The sequence below is a fragment of the Ceratotherium simum genome, chromosome 15 (genome assembly GCF_057802395.1).
Source record: "Ceratotherium simum simum isolate JZ-2026a chromosome 15, ASM5780239v1, whole genome shotgun sequence".
Classification (NCBI taxonomy): Eukaryota; Metazoa; Chordata; class Mammalia; order Perissodactyla; family Rhinocerotidae; genus Ceratotherium; species Ceratotherium simum.
In genome coordinates this window covers 60,571,884-60,596,802 of record NC_141914.1, presented here as the reverse complement: position 1 = coordinate 60,596,802, position 24,919 = coordinate 60,571,884, and the positions used below count along the sequence as shown (strand labels likewise).

Here is a 24,919-nt window from a genome sequence, read left to right as displayed (position 1 = left end):
GTCCCACCCAATGCAGAAATTCAAGAAAAGCAAATGAGAGGTGTAAGGATTGAAAGAGAAGAAACCAGAGAGAGAGACAGACAGACAGAAAGAGAGAAATTATTTACAGATAATAAAATTATTGGTATAGAAAATTCAAGAGAATCTAACCTTTAGAATTTATAAGGGATATCCATAAAATTACTTGATGTAAAATCAATAATATACTTATAGATGAATAATAACTATTAAAAATTCAATAAAATATGCCATTTATAATAGCAACAAAACCTATAAGGGATCTAGGGATAAATATAAGAAAAGACGTGAAATTCTTCAATGAAGAAAATTTTTTAAATAGCAGTAAAAATGTTTTTTTAAAAAATCTGAATTAATGGAAAGATATGACCCTCTCGTAGCTAGGAACACTGATTGTTACACAAATAGAAATTTTCTCCCAAATTAAAATTTAAATACAACTTCATTTCCAATCATAATAGCAAAAGAATTTCTTCATGGCATTCGACAAATGGATCCTAAATTTGAGAATAACCAAGACAATTCAGAAAAAGAACATAGAGGAGGAAATTTTTCTACTGGGACAAGAAAACTTATTCTAAAGCTATGATAAGATGAGGGCATGATTATTGCTACAGGGATAAATTGATGGTAAAGAGTTAAGAGTCCAGAGAGAGTTCCAAGCGTATATGGATACTTAAAGTGATAAAAGGCAGATTCAAATCAATGAGGAGAAAAATGAGATATTTTAAAAATAGTATGGGGACATGTGACTTTCCAGACTGAAAAGATAAAATTAGATCCCTCCCAGACACTATACAGATAAATTAACTCCAGATAGACTAAGGACCTAAATGTAATCAATGAAATCTTACAACAATTAGAAGAAAATACCAAAGGTTGTCTTGATGACCTCAGGATAAGGAAGAACTTAAGACATAAGTGAGCAGAAATCATGAAGGAAATACGAATTGATTCAACTACTTAAAAAGTTTAAATTTCTGTATGACAAAATACACCATAACAAAGTTAAAAGACAAGTACATCTGGGAGAAGGTATTTAAAATATGTCTAAATGACACAAAAATCTCCTACAAATCAACAAGGAAGAGAAAAACAACCCAAGAGAAAACTGGGCAAAGCACATGAGCAGAAAATTCACTGAACAGGAAACTCAAATGGCAAAAAAGAAAAAAAGATGTTTAGGATCACTAACAATCATTGACATAATTGACTTAAATTTTTAAAAATGATACGTCATTTTACAATGATTGTACTGGCAAGAATAAAAAAATTGTGACAATATTAGTCTTGGCAAAGACATGAAAAAATGAGAATGTTCATACACTACAGATGAGAATAAAACAGGTTTACTCACTTAAAAAAAGTACTCAAGAAAAATTATATATATAATAATTAAATAAGACTCATGAATGACAGCTAGCTGACAGTCAAGGTGGGTAACTAGCTTTCCAGAAATCTTAATTCCATTTAAAGCTTATCAAAAAAATACTTAAGCATTTCTTTTTCCCCAAAAGATTCTCCTTATCTAGTTAATTAACATATCCATCACCTCACATATTTATCTTTTTTTTTTTTTGGTGAGAACATTTAAACTCTACTGTCTTAGCAAAGCTTAAGCGTTTTATCAGAAATGCCCATTTCTTTCCACAGGAGGTTTTGTATTATAACACACAAAAATGTTCTGTCCTAGGCAAAGTTTAAGACTAATTTTCCTTTAGAACCTTTTTAAAAGAGCAATCTGGAAATAGCTGGTTAAATGATCAATTCATGTACTCTATTATCTTGCAATTCCATTTCTAGGGGAACCTCTCACATACCTGCACTAGGAGACATGTGCAGATGTTAACTGAGCAATGTTTTCACCGAAAAATCAGAAGCAATGCAAATGCTCGTCAGTAGAAGAATGAAGGAAAATGTTGTGGTCCAGTCATGCTACCCAGGCAGTGAAAGTGAATTAATTAGACTGCATGTAGTAACGGATAAATCTTGAAAACATAATACTGAGTTTTAATAAGCAAGTTGAAAAAGTATGATATGAATAGTGTGATAGCTTGTGTAAATTTTTAAAACACAGTAATCAGTGTTATGCATGATTTATGGGTACATATACTTGTGATAAAAACACAACACCATATTTAGAATCACACCAAATTCACGGTGGGGTCGTCTCTGGGTAACAAGGATGTGGGGAAAGGAGGGAGGGAACTGTGACTGGGAAGAGAATTGGAATTAAGGAGATCTCAATTTCATCTCTAATTTTGTTTTTTAAAAAATCAGAAGCAAAATATTAGTAGTTGTTAAGTTCGGCCAGCTAGTACATGAGTATTTGTTATATTACCCTTTGTACATGCTTTTCTTTCTTTTTTTAATGTAATTAAACCTGTTAATGTCTAAGAGTACAAGATTGATAGATTTTACTACATAAAAATATAAAGTTTATAAAAAGCAAAACATGCCATACACAACAACTTAAAATGAAAATATGTGTAACAAGCATGAAAGACAAATTTCCATCTCCTTAGCATACCCTAACTTCCTGCAAGGCAATAATCAGTGTGCCAAGGTCACGAGCCTACAGCTCAAGGGAGACTCGGTCCAGAAAAGTATTAAGCCTCACTAGTAGTCAAAGGTATAAAAATTGAAATTAGAATAACGTTATCCCTTTTAACCCATTTTTAAAAACACAATAATCAGTGCTGGCTAGAGCAAGGACTTTAAACACTCTCACAAATATCTAGCTGAAGTGCAAATTATTTCAACATTTCTAAAAAACAGTTTAGCAATGCAGGTCAAGAGTCTTAAAAATATTCCTATCCTTTAACACAGTGTTTCCATTTCTAGGAAACTGTTCTAAAGAAATAACCTGAAATGTGTACAGAACTTAAGATACATACATGAAAAAGTATTGTGGAGTAATTTGTAAATAGCCTAAACATCTAAAGATGGGAGAATGAAAGTATTATATATATATTATATATACATGTCTCCATCCATATGGAACAATATTAAGAAAACATGAAAATCATGTTTATGAGAAATGTTTAATGACAGGAAACAATATTTATGTTAAATACCACATTGCAGGATACAATATTATTTACAAAAGAAGATTATTTGGAGGATTGCCCATTAAAAGAACTAAAAGGAAATATACCAAAATGTAGCAATGGTTAGCTCTGGTTGATGGGATTAACATTTCCTAAATTTTCTCTAAGTACATATTTGTTTTATAATCGAGGAAAAAATATTACAAAAGTACCACTTTTAGTTATATTGCTTTATGTAAGTTAATATAAATGAGCAATTTAAAATAAAGAAAATTCCATTTGAAGATAATCAATTTTCATTATAAAATATGGGTTTTAGAAAGAGGGCAGAAAATCCGTGGACTTATTTAAGAAACGAGGAGAGTGGCCTCCGTGGACAACTAGAAATACTGTTGACAGTTCCTCTCCAGCCCTTGCGGGCCAGCCCTGCAGGGAGCTCCCTCTGACCATCAGAGGACCCGCCAGCTGACAGAGTCGAGTGAGGGGCTGCTAAAGGACTGGGATTAGAGAGAGAAGTCTCCTTTATGGACACGCACGTTCCAGTTCCCAAAGCATGGAGAAATCCCATATGCCATAGAAATGAGGTGGCAAAACTATGCCCATTACGGAAACAACAACAAAAAACATTAAATTTACTGCTGAAATAAAATGTGCCCATCTGGCTAACATTTGGAGATTTGTTTTCCACCCACATTGCTACAGACACACTTGACAGTTTCCAGGGTAATTGGCTATAGTGTCAAAGCATAAATAAAACCGAAGCACCAATTCTGGGTGGAACAAAAGGGGACCTTCTGATGCCCCCAAAGGGTTAGATTTAGTGTTTTGAGTCACAGTGTTAATATGGTGCTTGAATAAATAAATGCATAAGTAAATAAGCAGTGGGCTTATTATATATAGGCTGTAACTATTCAAATTCTTAGAGGAAATTTAAGTCTACACGTATGATGTCAGTGACAAGTGTGGGTCAGCCCCAAGAGAGAGCAGTGTGAGTCATGGTGTTTGAGAAGGGTTAGTTATGTTGAACCCTCCCTTTCAGAGCAAGCTAGGTGGGAATGGGGTAAATGGGAATTGGGCTTGAGATTTCAGAAGCCTAGAAGGGGATGGGGGCTTTTAGGCTTTTTAGGGTATAAGCTCAGAACCAGGAAATTCTGATGGACAGTATCTAAGAATCACACGTGAGGTAAAGAGATAAAAAGAAGGTATGACTAAGAGTCTATCCAAAGAAGCTGGGCCAAGGGGCGCATCCAGTGATTAAGGTGTAAAGTGAGGACTGCAAATCATGATAGAAGACTGGAGGCAAGGGGGTTGGGAGGGCAGACTGAGGGTAGGATGTGGATGCAGATGCAAATGTCTGAAACCCTCCTTGCTCAGAGAGTGAGCTGGTTAGGAAGATGGTAGACATTAAAATACAGAGTCTGGGTTTTTAAAAGAAAGAGGAAAATGGTTCCACATAAGGAGAATGACGTGAGCAATAACATGGAGGAGACCAAAAAGAAATCACAGTGAAGTCATGGTAAATATGACTCGAAGTTCATTCATTCAGTTAAAAATCTTCTTTGAGAATGTCTGCTCTGCACCAAGCACTGTGTAGAGACCGAACATAAACTCTCATGCCCTGCCCCAATGGAGACAAGCAGATACACAAATCCACACTGATAGATACTGTAAAAGGGAACAAAATGCCTGAAGAAAAGGAGGAAGAGGGAGCATTTGTTGGGTTGTCAGGAAAGGCTTCTCTGAGCTGGTATCTGATGAGTTTTCCTGGCAAAGACAACAATTTGCACAAAAGTCTTGAGACCAAAAAACAAAAGCAAAGCAAAACAAACAAAAAAGGAAGAATAAGGGGAAAAAAGGCAAAACCTTGGTGTATTAGAGCATTCTCCTCCAAATTTAAATCACACATCCCATCAGGAAAAAATGTTCGAGCAAGCACTCAATGTTTATATTTATTTACTTATAAGTTACATACTTGTATTCGTATGCTCATTATTTGGATAATAAAACATATTCAAAAGTAGAAATTTTAAAGGATGAGATGGAAAACTTACAAGTGAAAGTTGTAGTATTTTCTTCTTCCTCCATCACTGTGGATGGTCATGTCCACCCCAGGAGTGATCTCAACCTGTCCCACAGTGTTGGAAGGAGGAAGAGGATTAGGGTGGAGCCCCATGAACAAAAGGGAGAGTGAAGACCAGAGAGTTTGTCTGGGGGAAGGTAGCGCTGGCCTGGGAGCCACGGCAAGGAGCTCAGACTCTACGCAGTCTACGGGAAGTCCCGAAGAGTTCTGAGCAGCAGACATTACCCAGCCTGTTTTCAAAAGATCACTCTCTGCTGTGTGGAGACCGGATCAGAAAAGGGCAGAAGCAGAATGAGGGGGTCACAAAGGAGACCACTGCTGATCCAGACGAGAGAAGAGAGTAGCTTAAAGGGGTAGAAATAAATGACACAGTCAATCCAAATTTTGGAGGAAAAGGGACCTAACAAGCTAGTGAGTGGGGTGTAAGGGTGAGGGAGACTCGCAAACAGCTTAAGTTTAAAATGCCTGTGAGATGTGCCAGTGGAATTGTCTAGTAGGCAAATGTGAAGAGGTTTAGGCCAGAAACAGAAATGAGGGCACATCAGCAGATAGATGATAAAAGCCACAGGAAGATTAAAGCAAGCTGGAAAGAGAGCTGAGAGAGGAAAAGGACTTGGTTCAGGATTGAGTCCAGACAGCAGCTGAGAGACAAAAGAAACCCAGAGAGTGTAGGGGTCACAGATCTCAAGAGAGTGTCCAAGAAAGAGGAGGGAAGTGGGTGGGATTTGGCAGCCAGATAAGGAAGACAAGTACAGAAAAGTGTCCATCCAATCTGGCAACTTGGAAAGAGCCATTTTAATGGCAAGGTGCAAACAGGAGTAGGTGGAGAAAGGAGAAGGAAAGAATGAGGAGGGAGACAGCATATGTAGAGAGCTGTTTTAAAAGTCTGGCGCTGAATGAGTTGGTGATGGAGGAAGTATGGAGGTGGTTTAAATGGAAGTGCCCAGAGCATGTTTGTAAGCTGTCGGGACGATGCAGTAGAGTGAGAATGATGAGCAATGAGAGGAAAGGACTGCATACAGACCCAGATCAACTAGCAGATTTGATGGTGGAAAGATGAGTGAGGTTTTTTTTACGGCATTTCAACTTTTTCAGTGAAATGAGAGGTGAGGCCATCAGCTGAAAGTGAGGTGGGGGAGGGAGGTAGAATGCAGGAGGTTTGAGGAAAGAGAAAGTCTGAAATGAAATTCTCGGAAAGGAGCCATGAACTTACTAGAGAAAAACAGCAGGACTGTTAGGATGAGGAACACCCACTTGGGATCTGAGATAATGGATTTAAAGTAAAACGGGGGCCGGCCCTGTGGCTTAGCGGTTAAGTGCGTGCGCTCTGCTGCTGGCGACCGGGGTTCGGATCCCGGGCGCGCACTGACGCACCGCTTCTCTGGCCATGCTGAGGCCGTGTCCCACATACAGCAACTAGGAGGATGTGCAACCATGACATACAACTATCTACTGGGGCTTTGGGGGAAAATAAATAAATAAATAAAATTAAAGTAAAACGGAAATACGATTTTCTCCAGCAGTGATCAGCTGTTCAAGGATAGAATGGAGTTTACAAAAGGCCACACCTTTTGCGTTTTGGTTGAGTGGTAATAAAATGGTGACAGGTTTCAGGGTAGGGGAGATCTGTGTTCGAGAAGATAGAGGGTAAAGATGCAAAAGAAAAGATTTAAAATGCTGACGAGGAAGAGTCTACACACAGCAAACCCAATTTGGGAAACGGAAAGTCTTTAGAGCCCAGGAAAAAAAAGTCATTTTCTGGATTAAGAACATGGTAGATTTGTGCTGAACTTCTCTCCACAAGACCCCTCTGCTCCTCCTCCCGGCCTCACACGGGCTCTACAATTCCACAGGGGAGCGGGGGCACCAGCTCACCCACCACGCTGCAGGCCAAAACTGAGACAGGCAGCCCGCGGCGGCGAGGCAGGTAAGGCTAACCCGGACCACGGCCGCGTTGACACCATGCTCCCTGCCTAAGGCTTGCGATGCTAAGTAGCCCTGGGAGAGTATTAGCTGAAGCACAAAATGCATTTTTATCACCGTTTATGTAGTATCGTCGGACTCAAACTCCTCCGCAATAGTTCATCGGGGATTACCGCAATTCAAGTAAGAGGAGAGGCTGGAAGGTGAAAAGAGTCCTTGAGACCTCACATCGTCTGGAGACTTTTGCAAGCATGACTTTTATTGATGCCTTAGGACCACTGAGTGTGGAAGTCCAGCCAAATTCTAGATTTTGCCTCCCCAAATACTGTCTCTACCTTCATTTGGATCCTTCTTTTTCCCTTAACAGCTATACATTATAACAATCTATAGGGCCCCTCATTTAAACAATTCCATACACGCAACTCATTATATAAAGTGATTGCACATGATTTTCTAAACACATTGAACCTAAGTGACAGTTCCATTCACTATTGAAAAATTAGAAAATTATTACCCTTATACTTGGCTAATTAGCACACACTATTACTATCTTCCTAACCACCATCCACATCTACTGTACTTATGTTGTACATACACTTTTTAAAGATATTAAAATTGGCATAAGAAATATTTTCTCAGTTTAGTTTAAATCCTGGATTATCACATGTATTGTATTTCCTTCAAGTTTCACAAGCCAGGCTGTCCCATAATGAAGCATGTCAATTTTACTACTGTAGTGAACATTCCTTCACAGTCGGCCAGATGTTCTGCATCAGTCAAGGAATAAAAAAAAAAAAAAAACCCTTTAGAAAATAGTTAACGAAATAACTCTATTCCTGGGGGAACAGAGGTATGCAGTCCCTCTGAAATGTCTGTTCTAATCCAACCGTGGTTTAGGTTCTTTTCTTAAATAATCAGTGCATGAGTAAAATCTTTTTCTTGTTCCCTCGATGCTATCATGGATATTGTGTGAACTCCTACGAATGCTAGGCACTAAACTATTAGAATGAACGGCGCCTCTTTTCCGGCAAAGTGGAAGTGTGGTAGCTAGAAGCTCAGGCTGGAGTGGGTCCTGGCTCCACCACTCACCGGTCCTTTTCTTCAAGTCCTCTGTGCCCCACCTTCTTGACCCGCGAAGTGCAGAAGATACTAGTACCCACTTCCCAGCGATGCTCTGAGATTTAGAAGACACAGTACATGTAAAACCCTTGGAACAGGGTCTGGCACATAGTAACGGCTCAGGCCACTGTGACTGGTATCATTTCACTGCCCTTCCTCTGCAAGACCCCTCTAAACAGCGTGAAGGACAAAGCTTTCACCTTTTGAGAACAAGCTTTATTCTCACATTAGCCAAATTTATCCAGGCCCAGGCCTGTTATAAAAGGAGACTACTCAAACTGAATAATAATTTTCCAAGCTGAAAGCTGGTTTTCACTAAAGTAATGAAACTTTTTCTTGTGCGTTCATGAATATACTCTAAAAACAATTCTGAAAGAGATTTCTAAAAATCGCTAAAATGTGAGTAGTCATCCAAGTTTTACACGTGCTTCAAAATATAAATTCTGGGTTTTTTTAATCTAAAAAATCACGGCAATTTAGATATCTCAATACTAGACAATGTCAAGAAAGAGAAGTCAGTGGCACTATTTGCTTTTATTTTTAGGACCCTGAAAGTTGCATGTAGATTGGCAAACTTTTGGTTCTAAGGACACATTATCCTCTTTCCTTTAGGGATTATGGACCGTGGAGTAATCTTTATGTTTTTGAATTCAATAAACAAATATTTCCTAGAGTCTAATTATTTTCAATACATTTTTGCATTTTTATGCTATTTTCAATATAATTTGGGGTTCCTACTGAAGACCAATCTGAGGGGAAGGGGACTTTTTTTTAAGTCCTCTGCTAAATACAGAATCATTTGATGCCTCATTCCAGGGTCTGGCAATTCCTTCTATAGTCTCCCTTGCAGCCAACCTACATTGCTCATGCTGAATGTAAGCCCCTTTCTTCGTGATCTCCCACCAGAGCTCACGGGAAGCATGAGAGCACCCCCACTCTAGTGCCGGTTTCGCTGATAGTTCCCAGACCTCAGTGCGTGCAGGAGTCCCTAGAGAGCTTGTTTAAATGCAAGTTCCTGGGCCTCTGCGGATCTTGCAAATGGTACTCGCTGGAGTGGGCCTGGGATTCTGCATCTTTAACAAGTGATCCAGGTGACTGTGAGGCTGGACCCACAGACTACTCTTAGAGAAACACCAGAAGAGAGGAAAGACAACTGGAATCCAGCTGACTGGGCTTCAGTCACATCTCCACCACCACCGACTTGCTCCAGGACCTGGGCAAGTTGGTTAACCCCACTGAAGCTCCATTTCTTCATCTGTAAACTAGGAACAAATCCACCTGCCTCTGAGAGGGTTGCTAGGAAGGGGAAATGAGATGATGCATTTAGTTAAACACCCAGCAGAGCACCTGCCACGGAGTAAGTGTCCCATAAACAGCACCTATCAAACCATTACTTCATCAACTTCGAGGCTGTGGTTAAATCCCTATTTAGTTTTCTCTTTTCTGGGTTTGTAACAATTCAGATATCTTTGAGGCCCTGCTCTGAATTTTGTCCATTTGCACCTTCTTCTTACAAAGTGAATGCTATGGTCTGTGTCTGATCAGGGCCCAGATACCTCATTCTACTGAGTACCTCATTCTAATCCCATGTGTGTATCTAATTAGTCCCTAAATGGGCGCACTTCGTTGCACCCTTTAATGTCAGCATCTCATTAGAGTCCTCCATTGCCCATCTTGTTATCCCCCATCACTTCACCAGCGTCCCTTCTTTTTCTGCTCCTCCTTTCAGTCCTCACATCTCCTTATGTCCATTTCTTTATTTGTAGTATTAAATCCTTCCTTTTATGCTTGTCATTATTCCCTCCTTTCTGCACCACTCATTACATCCCTCCATCTGTGAACCTCATTATGCCATTCCATTTTTATCTCATTACATCCTCATCATGCACATATTATTAGCTCCTCCGTTCACGCAGAGCACTGCATTCTTTCACTCTGCCTCTTATCACAACCTGCCCTTTCCTCCCTCCCCATTTAATGCTTCCATTTGGAACTCACATTACATCCCCCCAAATGCCTTTACCAGTACACCTATCCATTTATGCATCTCATTACACTGTTGCCCATGCACGCTTCTATGTGCATTTCTATTTGTACATCTCATTATGGCCTCATCAACATGCACATGTTATTAGTCCCCTTTCAAAGGTTCACGTTGCATTACATCCTTCTATGTTTGCATCTCATGACACCCAGTATTCCTAGGTTTGACAACAAACTAACAAAAACAGACAGCTAAGTATGTTACTTGCTTTTAGAAAATGAAATATGTTTCTCAGGCGCCTAACATCAGTGTTTTTTAAACAAGTCATTCATTTCAGAAAGATTTACATATATTTATCTAGTAAGAGACAAAAACCACTATATTTTATATGCATAAAAAGGAGCTTATTATCTTGCTTTGTTCAAATCATCATCATTATCACTACTTTGTATTATTTCTCTACAGTTTACAAAGTAGTGTAATTATCTATGAAACGATTTCGGCCACAACTCTCTGAAGGAGACAACTCAGGGATCACAGGCATTTGACAGATTGAAGAGTACACTGACAACGCTGAGAAATTAAGATATTTCCCAAGAACTGCTAGTGAATGATAGTGGCAGGGCTCAAACTCAGCTCTTGTGGCTCCAAAAGAGCTACATTCTTTATACCATCCCACTCTGCAGAAAAAACTCTTCTCTTTCAGTATCACTCGTGTCATTTAGCGCACTCTGTAACTCCTCCCTAGGATGGAACTTGAGGTCAGCACGGTTTGGGTTTGGTTAGTTTTGTTTTCCAAAACAAAACAATAAAACATATTTCAAACCCTTTTCATTCCATGTTTATCCCTTTGTCTCTGGGTTTGAAGAGCTAGATTAAAAGAACCTTTGATATGGAGCCCCGACAAGAATAAAAGCAAAAATCAGGAGAAAGAGATGGTCCTTTAATGACCTTTACCACCAAGGCCAGCCTCACACAAACAAAATAAGGGGACTCCTCCACAAGGGATTTAAGGGGTACCAAGGAGGCCCCCATGTGCAGAATCTTTCTTCCTCACACAGTCTAACCCCTGCCAGTCTCTTTGTCTCATCATGTTCTCTGCCTCACTTTTATTTTTTATTAGATTATGAAATAGCTCATAAATTCAGAAAAGTGCAGAAAGGCAATATCCATTCCCACCACAAGATAGAAGAGATGTTTACCTTTCTTCCATATTTACTTCAAATATTTCCCTTTACAAAAAAGAAAGAAACTGTTGCAAATACTCTCCAGAGGTTGGTGTGTATTATTTCCATGAATGTTTTTGTACTATTATTTTAAAAAATTTCACATATGTTTTATCGTATTGCATGTATCTTTTGCAATATACTTTCTATGCTTAACAGTATGTTTTTAAAAAATGTCTGTTCATATATGTAGAGCTAACTCATTCATTTTAACATCTATAATATTTTCCATTGTATAAATAGACCAGAGTTTACTTTATCCATTTCTCTACTGAGGGGTAGTGCAACTTCTCCCATCTGATCTCTATTACTTCACCAATGCTTAGTGCTGTGCTCTAGCTGAATGACTAAATGGGCACATTTGAAATTCCCATGTCGTGTGAAGCAATGCTTTCTCCCTAAATCCACGATCGAGTCAGTTTATCTCCTTTGTAACTGCTCCAAGTAGTAAACACATCAATAAAATGATTTCCTAAAATAAAACTAGACTCTCGCCAAATGTTGATATGAACTAGTGTATTAAAATAATTGTACCTAAAAAGGGTGGCCAGATTCCCAGAACCTGAAATGCTTCTTATGAGAGCAAAAGGCAGTAAAGGTGGAGAAAAGTACAACATTTTCCACAGGAGTATGGTTGATTTCTCCCATGGTTTAAGACGCAATGGCTTAAGAAGTCGTCAAAGACTGTCGCCAGCCCCTGGTGCAATCAGACCAATATGACTGTGGTCACCAAAAGAATGGTCTGTTTCAGACATGAGAAAGGGTTGTTGGTGGTAATTCTTCCAGAATCTTTAGAGCCTAGGAAGACCTTCCATTGTGATGTGGAAAAGTAATTTTTCATGACATGCTGGTGGGAATGTAACTTGGACAGCCATTCTGGAAAGTAATTTATCAGAACCTACTGAAGTTAAGGATATGCATAATGTTAAATTTTTTGATGGCTCATGCAAACAAGGTTTCTGGAACAGAGCAGATTATTATTATTTATAGCAAATAACCTCGCCAATTCCCCTTTGCCTCAGTTGTTAACCCTGGGGCAATACGATGAGAACTAGATGTCATCCTCCATATACTAGGGTCTGTACTGTAGGTAAGGAACCCTTAAAACATGACTCAGGATGTTTATATAGGGGAGGGACAGCACCCCCACTTATCTGAAAGAAGGGGAGAAAAATCTTTGCTTCTTGGGAAGGCTTCTGGGTTCCTACTCTTACCTTTTGAGATATAAATAAATCTCTCGAGAGCCAGCCCTGATGGCCTAGTGGTTAAAGTTCAGCGCACTCTGCTTCAGAGGCCTGGGTTTGGTTCCTAGGCGTGGAACCACACTGCTCATCTTCAGGAGCCATGCTGTGGTAGTGGCTCACATAGAAGAACTAGAAGGACCTACAACTAGAATATACAACTATGTACTGGGGCTTTAGGGAGGAAAAAAAAAAAAGAGAGGAAGGTTGGCAACAGATGGTAGCTCAAGGCAAATCTTTTCCAGAAAAAAAATAAAAAATAAAAAAATAAATCTCTCCGGGGGAGGATAAGGCTAGTGTCTCCAGCTTGACAACCAGGGATGTCTCCAAATCCTGGGTCTCATCCCCACCTTGAAATGTAAACACATACTTCTGAGAAAATAAATCTCCCTAGATGGTCTCTCACTTTCTGATTAGTCATAAATTAACTTCTAAAGCTTGTTCTTTTAGCCCAGGTCCCAAGTTTCAGTAAAATTTGCTGAGAAAGCCCAAACTGTGCAGAAACATAAAAATATTTTCTCTACAATCTTACACACACCTTATGATCCAGCAATTCTACTCCTGAATGATTATCCCAGAAAAATTCTTACTCCGGTCTGCAAGGGGACAGGTATGAAGACATTCGCTGCTGCGTGGTTCATGTAAGTGCAAAGGCGGAGGCATACTGGTGCCCATCACTAGGTGAATGGTTAGATGAAAAGTTTGGAGGGAATGCACACATGAAATCACTTTGCAGCAGTAGAAGCAACAAACTAAATACACATACGACACCATGGAGAGATCTTGAGTGAAACGAGCAAGAAATAGAATGTGGTCTATGGCATAACATCATTTGTGAAAATGAAAAATACACTAAACGTTGCTACATATTTTTCAAGAATACATATCTGTTCAAAGACATATATCAAACCCCAAAGAGTGAGAACTTAAGTAAGGGGGCGGGAGAGGAGCAGTCTGGGAATGAAAGCTGTATCAGGGATAAAGGGGAAAAATAAGACAACAAGAGAAGGACCTCACCCCCAACAAAATAACCTACATGGCTGAGGAGCATGGTTGTCTCACTAACTGAGTTCCAAAGGAAGAACAACAAAGCCCCTCCAGTGAGCTCTCTCCACATCAGCCCCCTCTGTGGTCTAGTACCACGTAGTTGTGCAAAGTAGTACAAATGCTCAATACATGGTTATTAAATGCAGATGGCACCCATCGATTAGAAAAAAATCACTGCAATTCTTTGCTTTCCAATGTGACAGGAGATCCCATGTGAACGCAGGCTTCCATTGCCAACACTTCTGGTGATTACATTTTACTTCTGTCACCACTGTAGAACCGTCAAGATTTTCTTGACATTTTGGACATGGGTAGTCTTTTGCCATTGCTTCCACACTGATAAAAAATACTTTGCTGGTTTTAATGGGCTAAAATTTAAAGGAAATTGGATTTGTAAAGAAATTAAGTATGAATTTATCAAACATTTATGAAGCTTCATCCAATCTTCCACCTTTATTTTCTACTCAATCCACATGCTTATATTAGATTTTCCATAAACCACTTTATTTAACTCTTGTCGTGTTTACTGCCAGCATTCTGTAATCAAATTATTTTTTCGTGATCCTTAAGTGAGTGTGAAAATTTGACTTTTTGAATCAAATCAAATATTCTATCATATTTGTTGGTTCTTAAATGAAAGAGTTCTTCAGAACTTCTCAGAAATGGATTAAACATGAGTGCTTTCTTCCAGCCACTTGGAGCCAGACCCAAGTAAGAAGCTTGCCACAATGACCTCATATACTCCTGTGTACCTAGAGTCCCCTTACTAATCTGGTAGAGACAATGGAACACAGCACACGTGTGACAACCACGTTGAAACTGAAACACACGCTGAGCTCTTCCAGGTCAGCGCTCTTGCTGCCTCTGCTCACCTCCCTGTTGCTCACCTCCCTCCTCACACATCCCCCAGCCTTCTGCCAAGTTTCAAATAAGGCCCCAACAAGCTCAGTTTTCATGCCTCATCTCTTCCTTCCATATTGTGCAATTTGGAATAATAACATCTGTGATTTTCAAGAATGGAATTTTTGCTCTTGCAACCAGATTATATATTGTGTCATATGAAAGCAAACTGTTGTGGAAAAGTATGAAAATATACACAGGAGGATTGACAAATTCCTCAAATACCAATTAATGGAGACAGATCAGCCATCCCCACATCTGTTCCCAAGGGTGTAAGATTAATTTCCCAGTCAGTACACATCAGAATAACTTGGGGATCTTGTTTAGAAATGCAGATTCCAGACCTGAACACAGATTAACTGGGTTCGGTTTCCAGGGGAGGAACCTGTATCTGATGTTTGTAACAAGTTTCCCTGGGATTTCTGATGCCAACACGTCCTGAGAACTGGTGATCTGGAAAAACTGAGAGTCTTGAGAACAAGCAGTCAGCATGCTATATTGATGAATTCAGACAAAGATTCTTCTTCAATTACTAACAGTTTATTCTAAAAACTTGTTTTATAAAATTAAATAAAATAAATTCCTATAATATGTGTAGAGATACAAGTATATTTTTTTAAAAAGAAATATGTTCTGAAAGGGCTTAATGGTCATAGTTGAATAGACATGAAAATCGAAGACCTAAATGCCACTATTGATGTAAATCAGAGATAAAATCTCTGTGTCTCAATTAGTAAAAATTTATAAAAATTCATTGAACATCTACCATAGGCAAAGTGCTATACTAAGTATTTTCAGAAACTACACAGTAACATAGAAATCAGTCTTCTTGCTAAGGAGCTTTGATCCAGTTGAGGTCCAAAAGAATCACAGCAGAAGAAGCTTAATAACAATAACAACCAAACACAAATGAAGGTGTATTCCAGTTTTCCTCTGTGAGGAATAGTGTGGACCCAACGAATTACGTTCTCATGTCCTTGGAATAGTGGACTGTGTCTCCTTCATCTATTTATCCTTGGTTCCTGACACCAGGTGCTGTGAATACTAAGAGCTATGAATTCAACTTAATAGTAATATTTTTCAGAAACTGAAATAAATTAAAAAATTAAACTATAGCATAAATATTCTTCAGAGTCTCTTTTGCTAGTTTACTCATTCAACATGTAGTGTTTCTTACAAGACACTATGCCTACACAATGTAGGACAATATAAATAATATAAAGATGAACAATATAAAGATGAATTATTAATTTACTTCCCTCAATAAGTTTATTTCGCAACCTGGCCTCCATATAGTTAGAACATGTGTACTAGAAATAACCATAAAGACATAAAGCCTTACTATTATGTGAAAATATTGGGGCTTGTTAAAAAAAACAAACAAACTCTCGTTTACAATTCTTAAAACATACTTGAAGTATGTGCCTAGAGTTGATCCTATTAACCACAGGCACACGAGCACTTGAGGTACCTATATTTTGTATCTGTGCAAAAACAGAATTGCTTTAGAACAGAATTTAAATGTGCCGGAACCAAAAGTTCTCCAAGAGGTATACTTTCATTGATTTCTGGAAAACTTTTCCCAGTACCCTCTTGCAGTACATAGACCACAGTATAAGAGCCAGATGCCACTCAGCACTTTGACAGAATTCATAGCATTGACTCATGCTGTCATTGTCATCAAAATAATGTTGTACATTTCCTCTCATCTTTCCAGGCTGCCTGGCTTATTTTTCCCTTAAGAAGCTTCGCAAGAGAATTTTTATGTAGTTTTCCAAATTCCTACTCCCATTAATGAATTTTTTCTAAAATTGGAGAAACACTCATTTAATCAGTTGTTTAAAAACGTCATTTTCCCTCCACAGGTTTTATCCCTTTTGAATTAGACGGTGTTTGGGGCCAGCCTGGTGGTGCAAGCGGTTAAGTGCGCGCGCTCCGCTGCGGCAGCCTCGGGTTCGCTGGTTCGGATCCCGGGCGTTCATCGACGCACTGCTTGGCAAGCCGTCCTGTGGTGGCGTCCCATATAAAGTGGAGGAAGATGGGCACGGATGTTAGCCGAAGGCCAGTCTTCCTCAGCAAAGAAAAAAAAAAAAAGAGGAGGAGTGGCAGATGTTAGCATAGGGCTGATCACCTCACAAAAAAAAAAATTAAAAATTGAATTAGATGGTGTTTATCAGGAAAATCCTTAGTGCGTGCTTACTATGATTATATATCTTTTTCTTTAAGTTGACAGAAATCATTTGAAAGTCAATATTTGGGTTTTACTGAGGCCTGATTTGGAGTGTACTTGGAAGAATGTGACCCTTTAAATAGAATCATCATTTTCATTGAGAATTGGCCAGCAGAGTGTTGCCTTCCCTTCTTCCTCATGGTACAATCCCAGTATTGATTCTTTTTTTTTGTGAGGAAGATCAGCCCTGAGCTAACATCCATGCCAATCCTCCTCTTTTTGCTGAGGAAGACCGGCTCTGAGCTAACATCTATTGCCAATCCTCCTTCTTTTTTTCCCCTTTTTCTCCCCAAAGCCCCAGTAGATAGCTGTATGTCATAGTTGCACATCCTTCTAGTTGCCATATGTGAGACATCACCTCAGCATGGCTGGACAAGCAGTGCGTCGGTGCGCATCCGGGATCGGAACCCCGGGCCGCCAGTAGCGGAGCGCGCGCACTTAACCACTAAACCACAGGGCTGGCCCCCCAGTATTGATTCTTAATGCTGCATAACAAATTACCACAAACCTAGCAGCTTACAACAACACATATTTGTTATCTCACAGTTTCCTTAGGTCAGGAGTCTGCTGTGATTTAGCTGGGTCCCCTGCTCAAGGTTTCACAAGGCTGCAGTCAAGATATTGGCAGGGCTGTGATCTTATTTGGAGGTTTGAATGGGAAGGGTCTACTTCCAAAGTCACTCAGGTTGTTGGCAGAAATCATTTATTTGGGGTTGTAGGACTGAAGGCCTGGATCTCCTACTGGCTGTTGGCTAAAGGCTGCCTTTGGGTTCTAGAGGCTACTCACAGTTCCCTGCCATGTGGCCCTCTTCCTAGGCAGTTCACAACACGGCAGCTTGCTTCTGCAAGGCCAGCTACAGAGTCTCCTCATGCGTCTGCTAGCAAGACAGGTCCTGTGTGTGTGTGTGTGTGTGTATGTATTATAACATAATCATGGGATTGATATCCTATCACCTTTGCCATATTGTTGGGTAGAAGCAAGTCACAGATCCCTCTCACACTTAAGTGGAGGGAATCATACAAAGGGATGAACACCAGGAGATGGGAATTATTGGGGGGAGTCACCCTAGGATCTGTCCACCACAGTCCTATTGCACTGAAATACTCAGGGCGTGACTCTAGTTAGATATGAATGATTTTTATTACTCTCCTGGAGTCTAGTTGTCTTAAAGGAAGTTTGTAATTCTCTAAACAAATCAGTTTTAGTTCTCTTGTCTTACAAAATAAAAAACATAGAAGCCATATAGCAATTCTCAGGCAAGGTCTGAGGAAGCCATAGGACCCAGCAGGATAAAGAAGAGAAATCATGACCTGAAGCACATTTAAGAAATCAAAATTCCATAAGTTTAGGCATCACTAGTTGTTGGTTTGTGTTTGCTTGTTTTGTGATTCATTTTGTTTGATTTTCCACCAATAACTGGAACTACATGAGTTTCATCCGTCTCTCTATTCAAAGCTGGCTGTTACTGCTGCCTTCAACAGTTCACAGGACCTCTGTCCGCCTTCTCCACGTGGTCTCCTTTGCCCAACACCTACCTCCTCTGAGCGGTCAGCCTGCTCTGACTTCAGAACGTGAGCACTGGGCAGTAGCTTGCCCTCTGTCTTCAACTGTTTAAGTAAATTTTTGCCAAGACAAATGTGTATTATAGGCAACAACCTGGGACATTTCTGGTCTCAGAACAGGAAACATAAAGGCACCCTTAAGTATTATTTTAGGTCCTTTGTTTGCTAGCAGTGTGTGTGGTGAATGAAAAATTGACCCCCGATTGTGCGGTAAATAGAGAAGTGGTCGGCATGCCGATCGCCAAGGACAGACTTCACAGACTTCACGGTTTTGAAACTGATATTTATGAACATCTGCTTTTTCCCCATAAATTTTAATATGGATTTCATCCTTTGAAACCTACAAAATTCCCAGGTGCTTCTTCAGTCTTTATCTTAGGAACCTGCTTAAAAAAAAAAAAAAAAAGCCTCCCTTTTTCCCATTGAACACATTCCAAATCACTCTTGCTAAAACAGCATTCGTATATACAGTGTCTGTTGGAATGCCTAACTAAAATCTGATATTAAATGTTAGCAACTCAAAATGCTGTATTCAGTGTGTTGAACCTCCAAAATGTCCAATCCTATAACACAAGCCATAGTAGTCTTCATAAAGGATGCTGAAAAGTATTTACCTCTAGTCCCAGTTTATCCCTTTCATTATTCCACAAATATTTGTGTAATGCTTGCTTATGTGACAGGCATTTTTAGTGCTGAGGTTGTAGCAGCCAAACAACAGAAAAAATCCCTGCCTTCATCGTGCTTATGTTCCAGTGACTGTAAATGTCCTCTAAAAAGAATTCCCTTTAAATTTTCGTAATAGTGTTCATATAGTTCATTGGAAAAGTTTACACTGGGCCTGCAAAGCAACCGTGTTAATCCATTCCTGACATTGGACTGGACTCTGGGACTACAACGGTGAGCAAGGTAGATGTGCTTCTGCTTTCAAGGAGCTTGGAGTCCAGCACGCTTCTCACCTCTGTCAGGAAGTATAGACCTGGGACCCAGAAACTTTGGGGTAGGATCTGGGGAGCCACTCGAATGTTCTCTATTTTAGATCCACCATAAGCAGTGGAAACAGCGCCTCCATCCCTCAGCTCTTGGGCGCACCAAGAGCAGTTACTACAGGTACAAGTTAAGAGTGTGTGGGTCAGAGGAAAGGAAATAAAATCCCAGCTCAACACAGGACAAACAGAAGTCAGCTGGGTAGCCGCAAGGCTAGCCAAGACATTCAGTCCCTCTTAGGAAAGCAGCCTTTTCAGAGTACGGTTCTAGCCACACTGCAGCAGAGGCCACAGTCATCTACGTAAGAGGAAAGCCTCGGGAGGACAGCAGAGCTAGTTAATTGGGTTAGGTGAATAGTTTCCCATCCATTTACAGGCTACTGGAACCTCTCTCCTCTGCCTCTTAGGCAGGAACACATTGGCATGATGCCACAGAGTGCAGAACATGGGCAGTCTTCTTGGTGGGTCAATTCTACTCAACCGTTTGGAAGAGGAAAAGTTAATTAATTTACTGATAAGGAATGTAAGACATTGTTTTCCATTAAAACCAATACAGCCATATTAAGGAGTAGAATGAAAAATTTGCATACTCTTTTCAGGTCAAACATAAAACGAAAGGAGTGCTGGAGCCCAGGGCTGGGGGAGTAAGCCCTCCCCACGTCATCCATCAGCCCCTGCAAAGCCAACCTAATAGAAATAAGTTTTTCATATGAATACTTGATTCTCAATTTTATGTAAAGTGTAAATAAAAGACAAATCCCCTGGCAGCATTCCTTTCAACTACACCGCCACCTGGATACCCCCCCTTTTTAGAAATTCTGGAGCTGCCGCTAGATGCAAAAAAAATTCTGGGCCACTTCCGGCTCTGGCACCTCACCCTGCAGCCCTGATGCCCCGCCCTGCGGCCCAGGCTCACTGCCCTCTGCCCTCTGTATTGAAGAGTACTCCCTTGGAAGAGTTTGAGTTGGCGGTTCTTTTCCAAGGTGGGCCAAGAAAGGTTTCTCAACGCTCCCTCCGTGCCCGTAGCGCTGAGTGTGAGCATCAGCCGCCCTGCTTCCACGTGCCCTCGCCGGTCTCAGAACGCTATGTAGCAGGCAGGCCAGCTTACGTTCTTTGTGCTTTGTGTTCCTGAGACAGGATCTGGAGCAGGTCCAGCTCCATCTGGAGGAAGCGAGGTTCTTTGACGTGTTTGGCTTCAGCGAAGCAGCAGGAGCGTGGCAATGCTTCATGTGCAACAACCCTGAAAGAGCCACCGGTGAGACCCCCGCCCTCGCCGCTCAGAGTCCTTGGGGCCCTGGGATTGACAGGGTCTGTAAGCCCACCCTTCTTCCTGCCCTCTTCGTGCATAAACACAGAGGTGTGCCTGATCGCCTCTGCTTCGTGCTGAGAAAGGCATCTCACCAAAGTGGGAGTAAGAAAAAGAGAAGATGTTGAAAGGGAGAGAAACATAAACCCAAAATGAGCAAGAAAAATAATACCTTCCATATATGTGGCATCAAGAAAGCAGGACTGGCCATTTCGCCCCGAAAGCATTCTTCATTTTAACCCAGACGACCCTGAGGGTTAGACAAAAATAAGCATTCTGTCAAGAGCCTCACAGAAATGAGACCACACTGAGCGAGTGAGTGAGCACACAGACCGTATCATCTCATCCCTTACACTTCTGCTTGATGACTGACTGCATAAAAAGTGAAACACTTAAAGAGAAAGGAATTATTTGAGAAATAACTTCATAGCTGGTTATTCACCCTTCCTCTTCCTTTCTGCTTCCCAAGGAATTTGGTCTACTGGCCTTGCCTAAAAATAATAATTGTTAGTGAATATGAGCCACGCCTTATGCTAAACATGTCAGATATCTCATTGAGCCTTCACAATAACCTTATGAGGTTAGTACTAATATTATCTCCATTTTGCTGATGGGGAAACCGAGGCACCAAGCGATTTGGTAACTGCCTGAGGTCACACAGGTAATAAGTTAACAATGACAGGATTTGAACCCAATCTGAGTCCAGTGCCCATGCTCTTAACCATCCACCATTCTGCCTCCTGGTTACACTTTTCCCAATCTGTCCAGTGGAAATAGGTCGATAATAAGGTCGATAATAAGTCCTTCTTTAAAAAGTCATGCTCGGGCGCGCACTGACGCACCGCTTCTCCGGCCATGCTGAGGCCGCGTCCCACATACAGCAACTAGAAGGATGTGCAGCTATGACATACAACTATCTACTGGGGCTTTGGGGGGAAAGAAAATAAATAAATAAAATCTTTAAAAAAAAAAGTCACGCTGTGCTTGGAAAGGGAATATTTCATCACTAATTTGCCCTCTGAGAGGACACAGAGTTCTCAACACTGACACTGCTCAGGAACCACAGTTTAGACCAAGAGAACAGTGTTAAACACTGTTGAACACAAAGCCACTTTGTAGATGAGCCATCCTCTAGAGAGCCATTGATTAAACCACCTGCACCCATTCTTAAATTTTAGGATTTTGTGCATCTTAACGATTACCCATTGTGGCAAGTCTGTCCTCTTGCTAACTGCCAAGAAGTTGAGACTGAATTTAAACAAATGTGTTTATTTGGCCAGATGGAGATGTGACAGGTTCATGGAGAGGCGCCAATTAAAATGTATTACTCCAGGGGAAAGGTGCAGATGGAAGATGCTGGCAGTGAAGGAGGGCAGCCTTTGGGAGGCTCGGACTGTTGGCTGAGGAGAGGGTCTGGATGGAGTGGATACCGGAGTGGACACCCCAATTTTTAAAAAATTAATTAAAAATAATAAGGAATTGGGGAATTGAATGTCTCCATTATAACACTTTCTAATGAGACATTATTTCATCTATAAAGAAGACAGAGCATAAAAGAAACTTTATTTGAGAACATGGCAAAGTAAGGTGCTTATCTTAGGTGGCTCTGAGAGGCCCTTAAGAATTTTCACTCCAAGTAAGTGGAGTCTTTATTTCAATAAACATTTAACCGTATCTGGCCGAGGGAGGCTGCAGGAAAGGGGCCGAAAGTTAAAAACACAAAATGTTCCTTTAATACATGTTTTCTCAAATTCACTGCTGTGCACTTGAAAAGAACGTTTTGCACATTCACTCTTTCTTGTGTTTCTCACAGTTAAATATAGACTGAGAACATATAGCAATAAAAATTCAAACAAGGCCAAATATTTTATAGCAGAACATATTGAATCAAAATGTTTGGCCCTGAAACTTCAGTGTGCTTAGATTTCTTTGCTCATTTCCTTTTGCTACATGAAAGAGGACTCGAGTGTGAGAGAAATCCTATTTTAAACTATTATTTTCACCAAAAACTCTTGACTCCCTGAAAAGTTTATATAGGTTGTTGATTTCATCTTCTTATTTTTACATAAGCATACAAATTATATATTTAATCTAAATGCAAGTTCCCACATAACACTGCTGACACATGTATTATTCATGGAGATGATATCTGCATTCATGTCCTGCTTTAATTGTGAGTTTAAAGATGTTGAAGACATTCTTGCTATTTGGTTGTGCACAGCTGGCATTGGACTTGCATCCCATTTTTCACTTAGGTAATGTGTGTTTGTTGCTTTGGTTGAATGTCTTCTACAGGCTGAGCCTCAGGATAAAATATGAATAAGGTACAACTTCTCTGCTCTGAAAGTATTCATAATCCAGTTAGGGCCAGTAGGCATATATGGAAATATCTAGCATATTTCTTTGTATGTTTTTAGCATGCAATAAATACCTGTTCAGTGAGTGAACGAATGAATAATATTTAGAAATGGCAAAGTCAAATATCCCTTGAATATTAAAATAAGATGTTTCAAGATTGTGATTATGTGTTAGTCATATCAAATACATCACTATACCATCCCCAGTCAGTAGCCATGCTATGGCGGCGACTCACATAGAAGAACTAAAAGGACTTAGAACTAGAATATACAGCTATGTACTGGGGCTTTGGGAAGGAAAAAAAAAGAAGAAGAAGATTGGCAACAGATGTTAGCTCAGGGCCAATCTTTCCCAGCAAAAAAAAAAAAAATAGTGATTTAAAAAAAAACAAACACCAGCATTTTGCATCTGGTAAATGGAGGTTAGTGCTTCTTCGCTCCTTGAGAGAAGTGGCTCTATATAAAACAAAGAGTCCACTCCCTGACTGTCTCAGCTCCTGACACACTGTGCCTGAGTCCTGTTACTGTTCTGGGTTTCACCAGTGTCCCCGCAGGGTCCAGGTGCCCTGTCAGCTGAGGGAGGGGGGTCTAAAGAAGTAGGATTGGAATCCAGGACAAAGGCTAAAGAAATTAGATTTGGGTTCTTTTTTTTTTTAAGGTACTGACGGATGATACAATAACTGCTGTCAAGTATTCATTGTTCTAATAAAAAAAAAAAAAAAAAAACGCTGGCCAGCATCTCCATAAATGAGGAACAAAACATGAGGCAATTAGAAAATTTCAACTAGACATGAGGAAAAACATCCTGAAATATAAATTCTTCTTAATAGTGTGTAGACTAAACTATGGGATCCCTTCAGAAAGTGACAGCAAATCAGCTGACTTAACGTGGTGACCTTAATACATTCCCCTCTTCAGGTAAAATTCTCATCACCTTACCAGCCCCCACTCATCCTCCCACCAACTCCACCATCAACACACAGAAATTCGCAGGAGTTTAATATCTGGTATTCAATAAAATATACTTTTATCCAATTAGGTGCACATGAAATCAGAGGAAGCAATGCTAGAATAGCTAAGGGTCCTGAAATAATTATATTTGCTGGCATTTATCATGCTAACTATGTGCTAAGCTTTACATGCATTTTTCTCATTTTCTCATCATTATTGACTCCATTTTGCAGATGAGGAAACAGAGAGGTTAAGTAATTTCCCCAAGGTCACACAGCTACCAAGTGGTAGAACCAGCATTTTCACCCAGCTTAATTCCTGAACCTGAGATTTCAACCTCTAGGGCAAATCCAAGTTAAGGACATGGAATGCTGGAAATTCCGAGAACAATTATTGTGTGATGTTATAATATATTGGAAAGACCAAGAAGCAATCTACCTCCCAGATGAATTACTCTGCTTAAAGCAGAGCAGGAGCTTTGGCGCCCTGAAGTGTGGGAAGTTACATTGCAGGGAACGGTTACGCAGAAGCTATTTCCAACACCTCCAACTGCTGATGCAGTTTCCGATAATTATTTTAGAAAAGTACAGAGTAGAAGATTAGAAAATCAGTGAAATAACTCAAGAATCCTCAGAGACTTGCCTGGTGGTGTTTATTGTCAATCCCATTACTCCACGCGAATGACAGAATAGGGATTGAGCAAGGCTGCCTAACAGAGCAGAACTCATTTCTGGAAAAGCAAGCAAATCCCCTTTATCAGTCGCTCTCATGTCTTGGAACTGCTGGTGCCTGTTGACAGTAAGCGTTAGTCAGCTGGGCCGTCCTGGAGCACAGCTGGCTCCCTGTTCAGTCACATTCTGTAATGGAGGAGGAAGAACTGGTCGTGACTTTCACCCGTGTTTCTTGAGACACATGGGAGGCCTTTGTTCTTACGCCTGCAG

At 40.2% G+C, this 24,919-nt stretch overlaps 1 protein-coding gene across 1 annotated transcript in view; it reads left to right on the top strand.

Moving 5' to 3' along the window:
* VEPH1 (ventricular zone expressed PH domain containing 1) overlaps positions 1-24,919 on the top strand; it is a 206,603-nt gene that overhangs the window by 163,643 nt on the left and 18,041 nt on the right. The window contains exon 12 of the mRNA XM_014796244.2: positions 20,502-20,619. Within this exon, the coding sequence (XP_014651730.1) occupies positions 20,502-20,619 (118 nt within the window). The remainder of the gene's footprint in view (positions 1-20,501; positions 20,620-24,919) is intronic.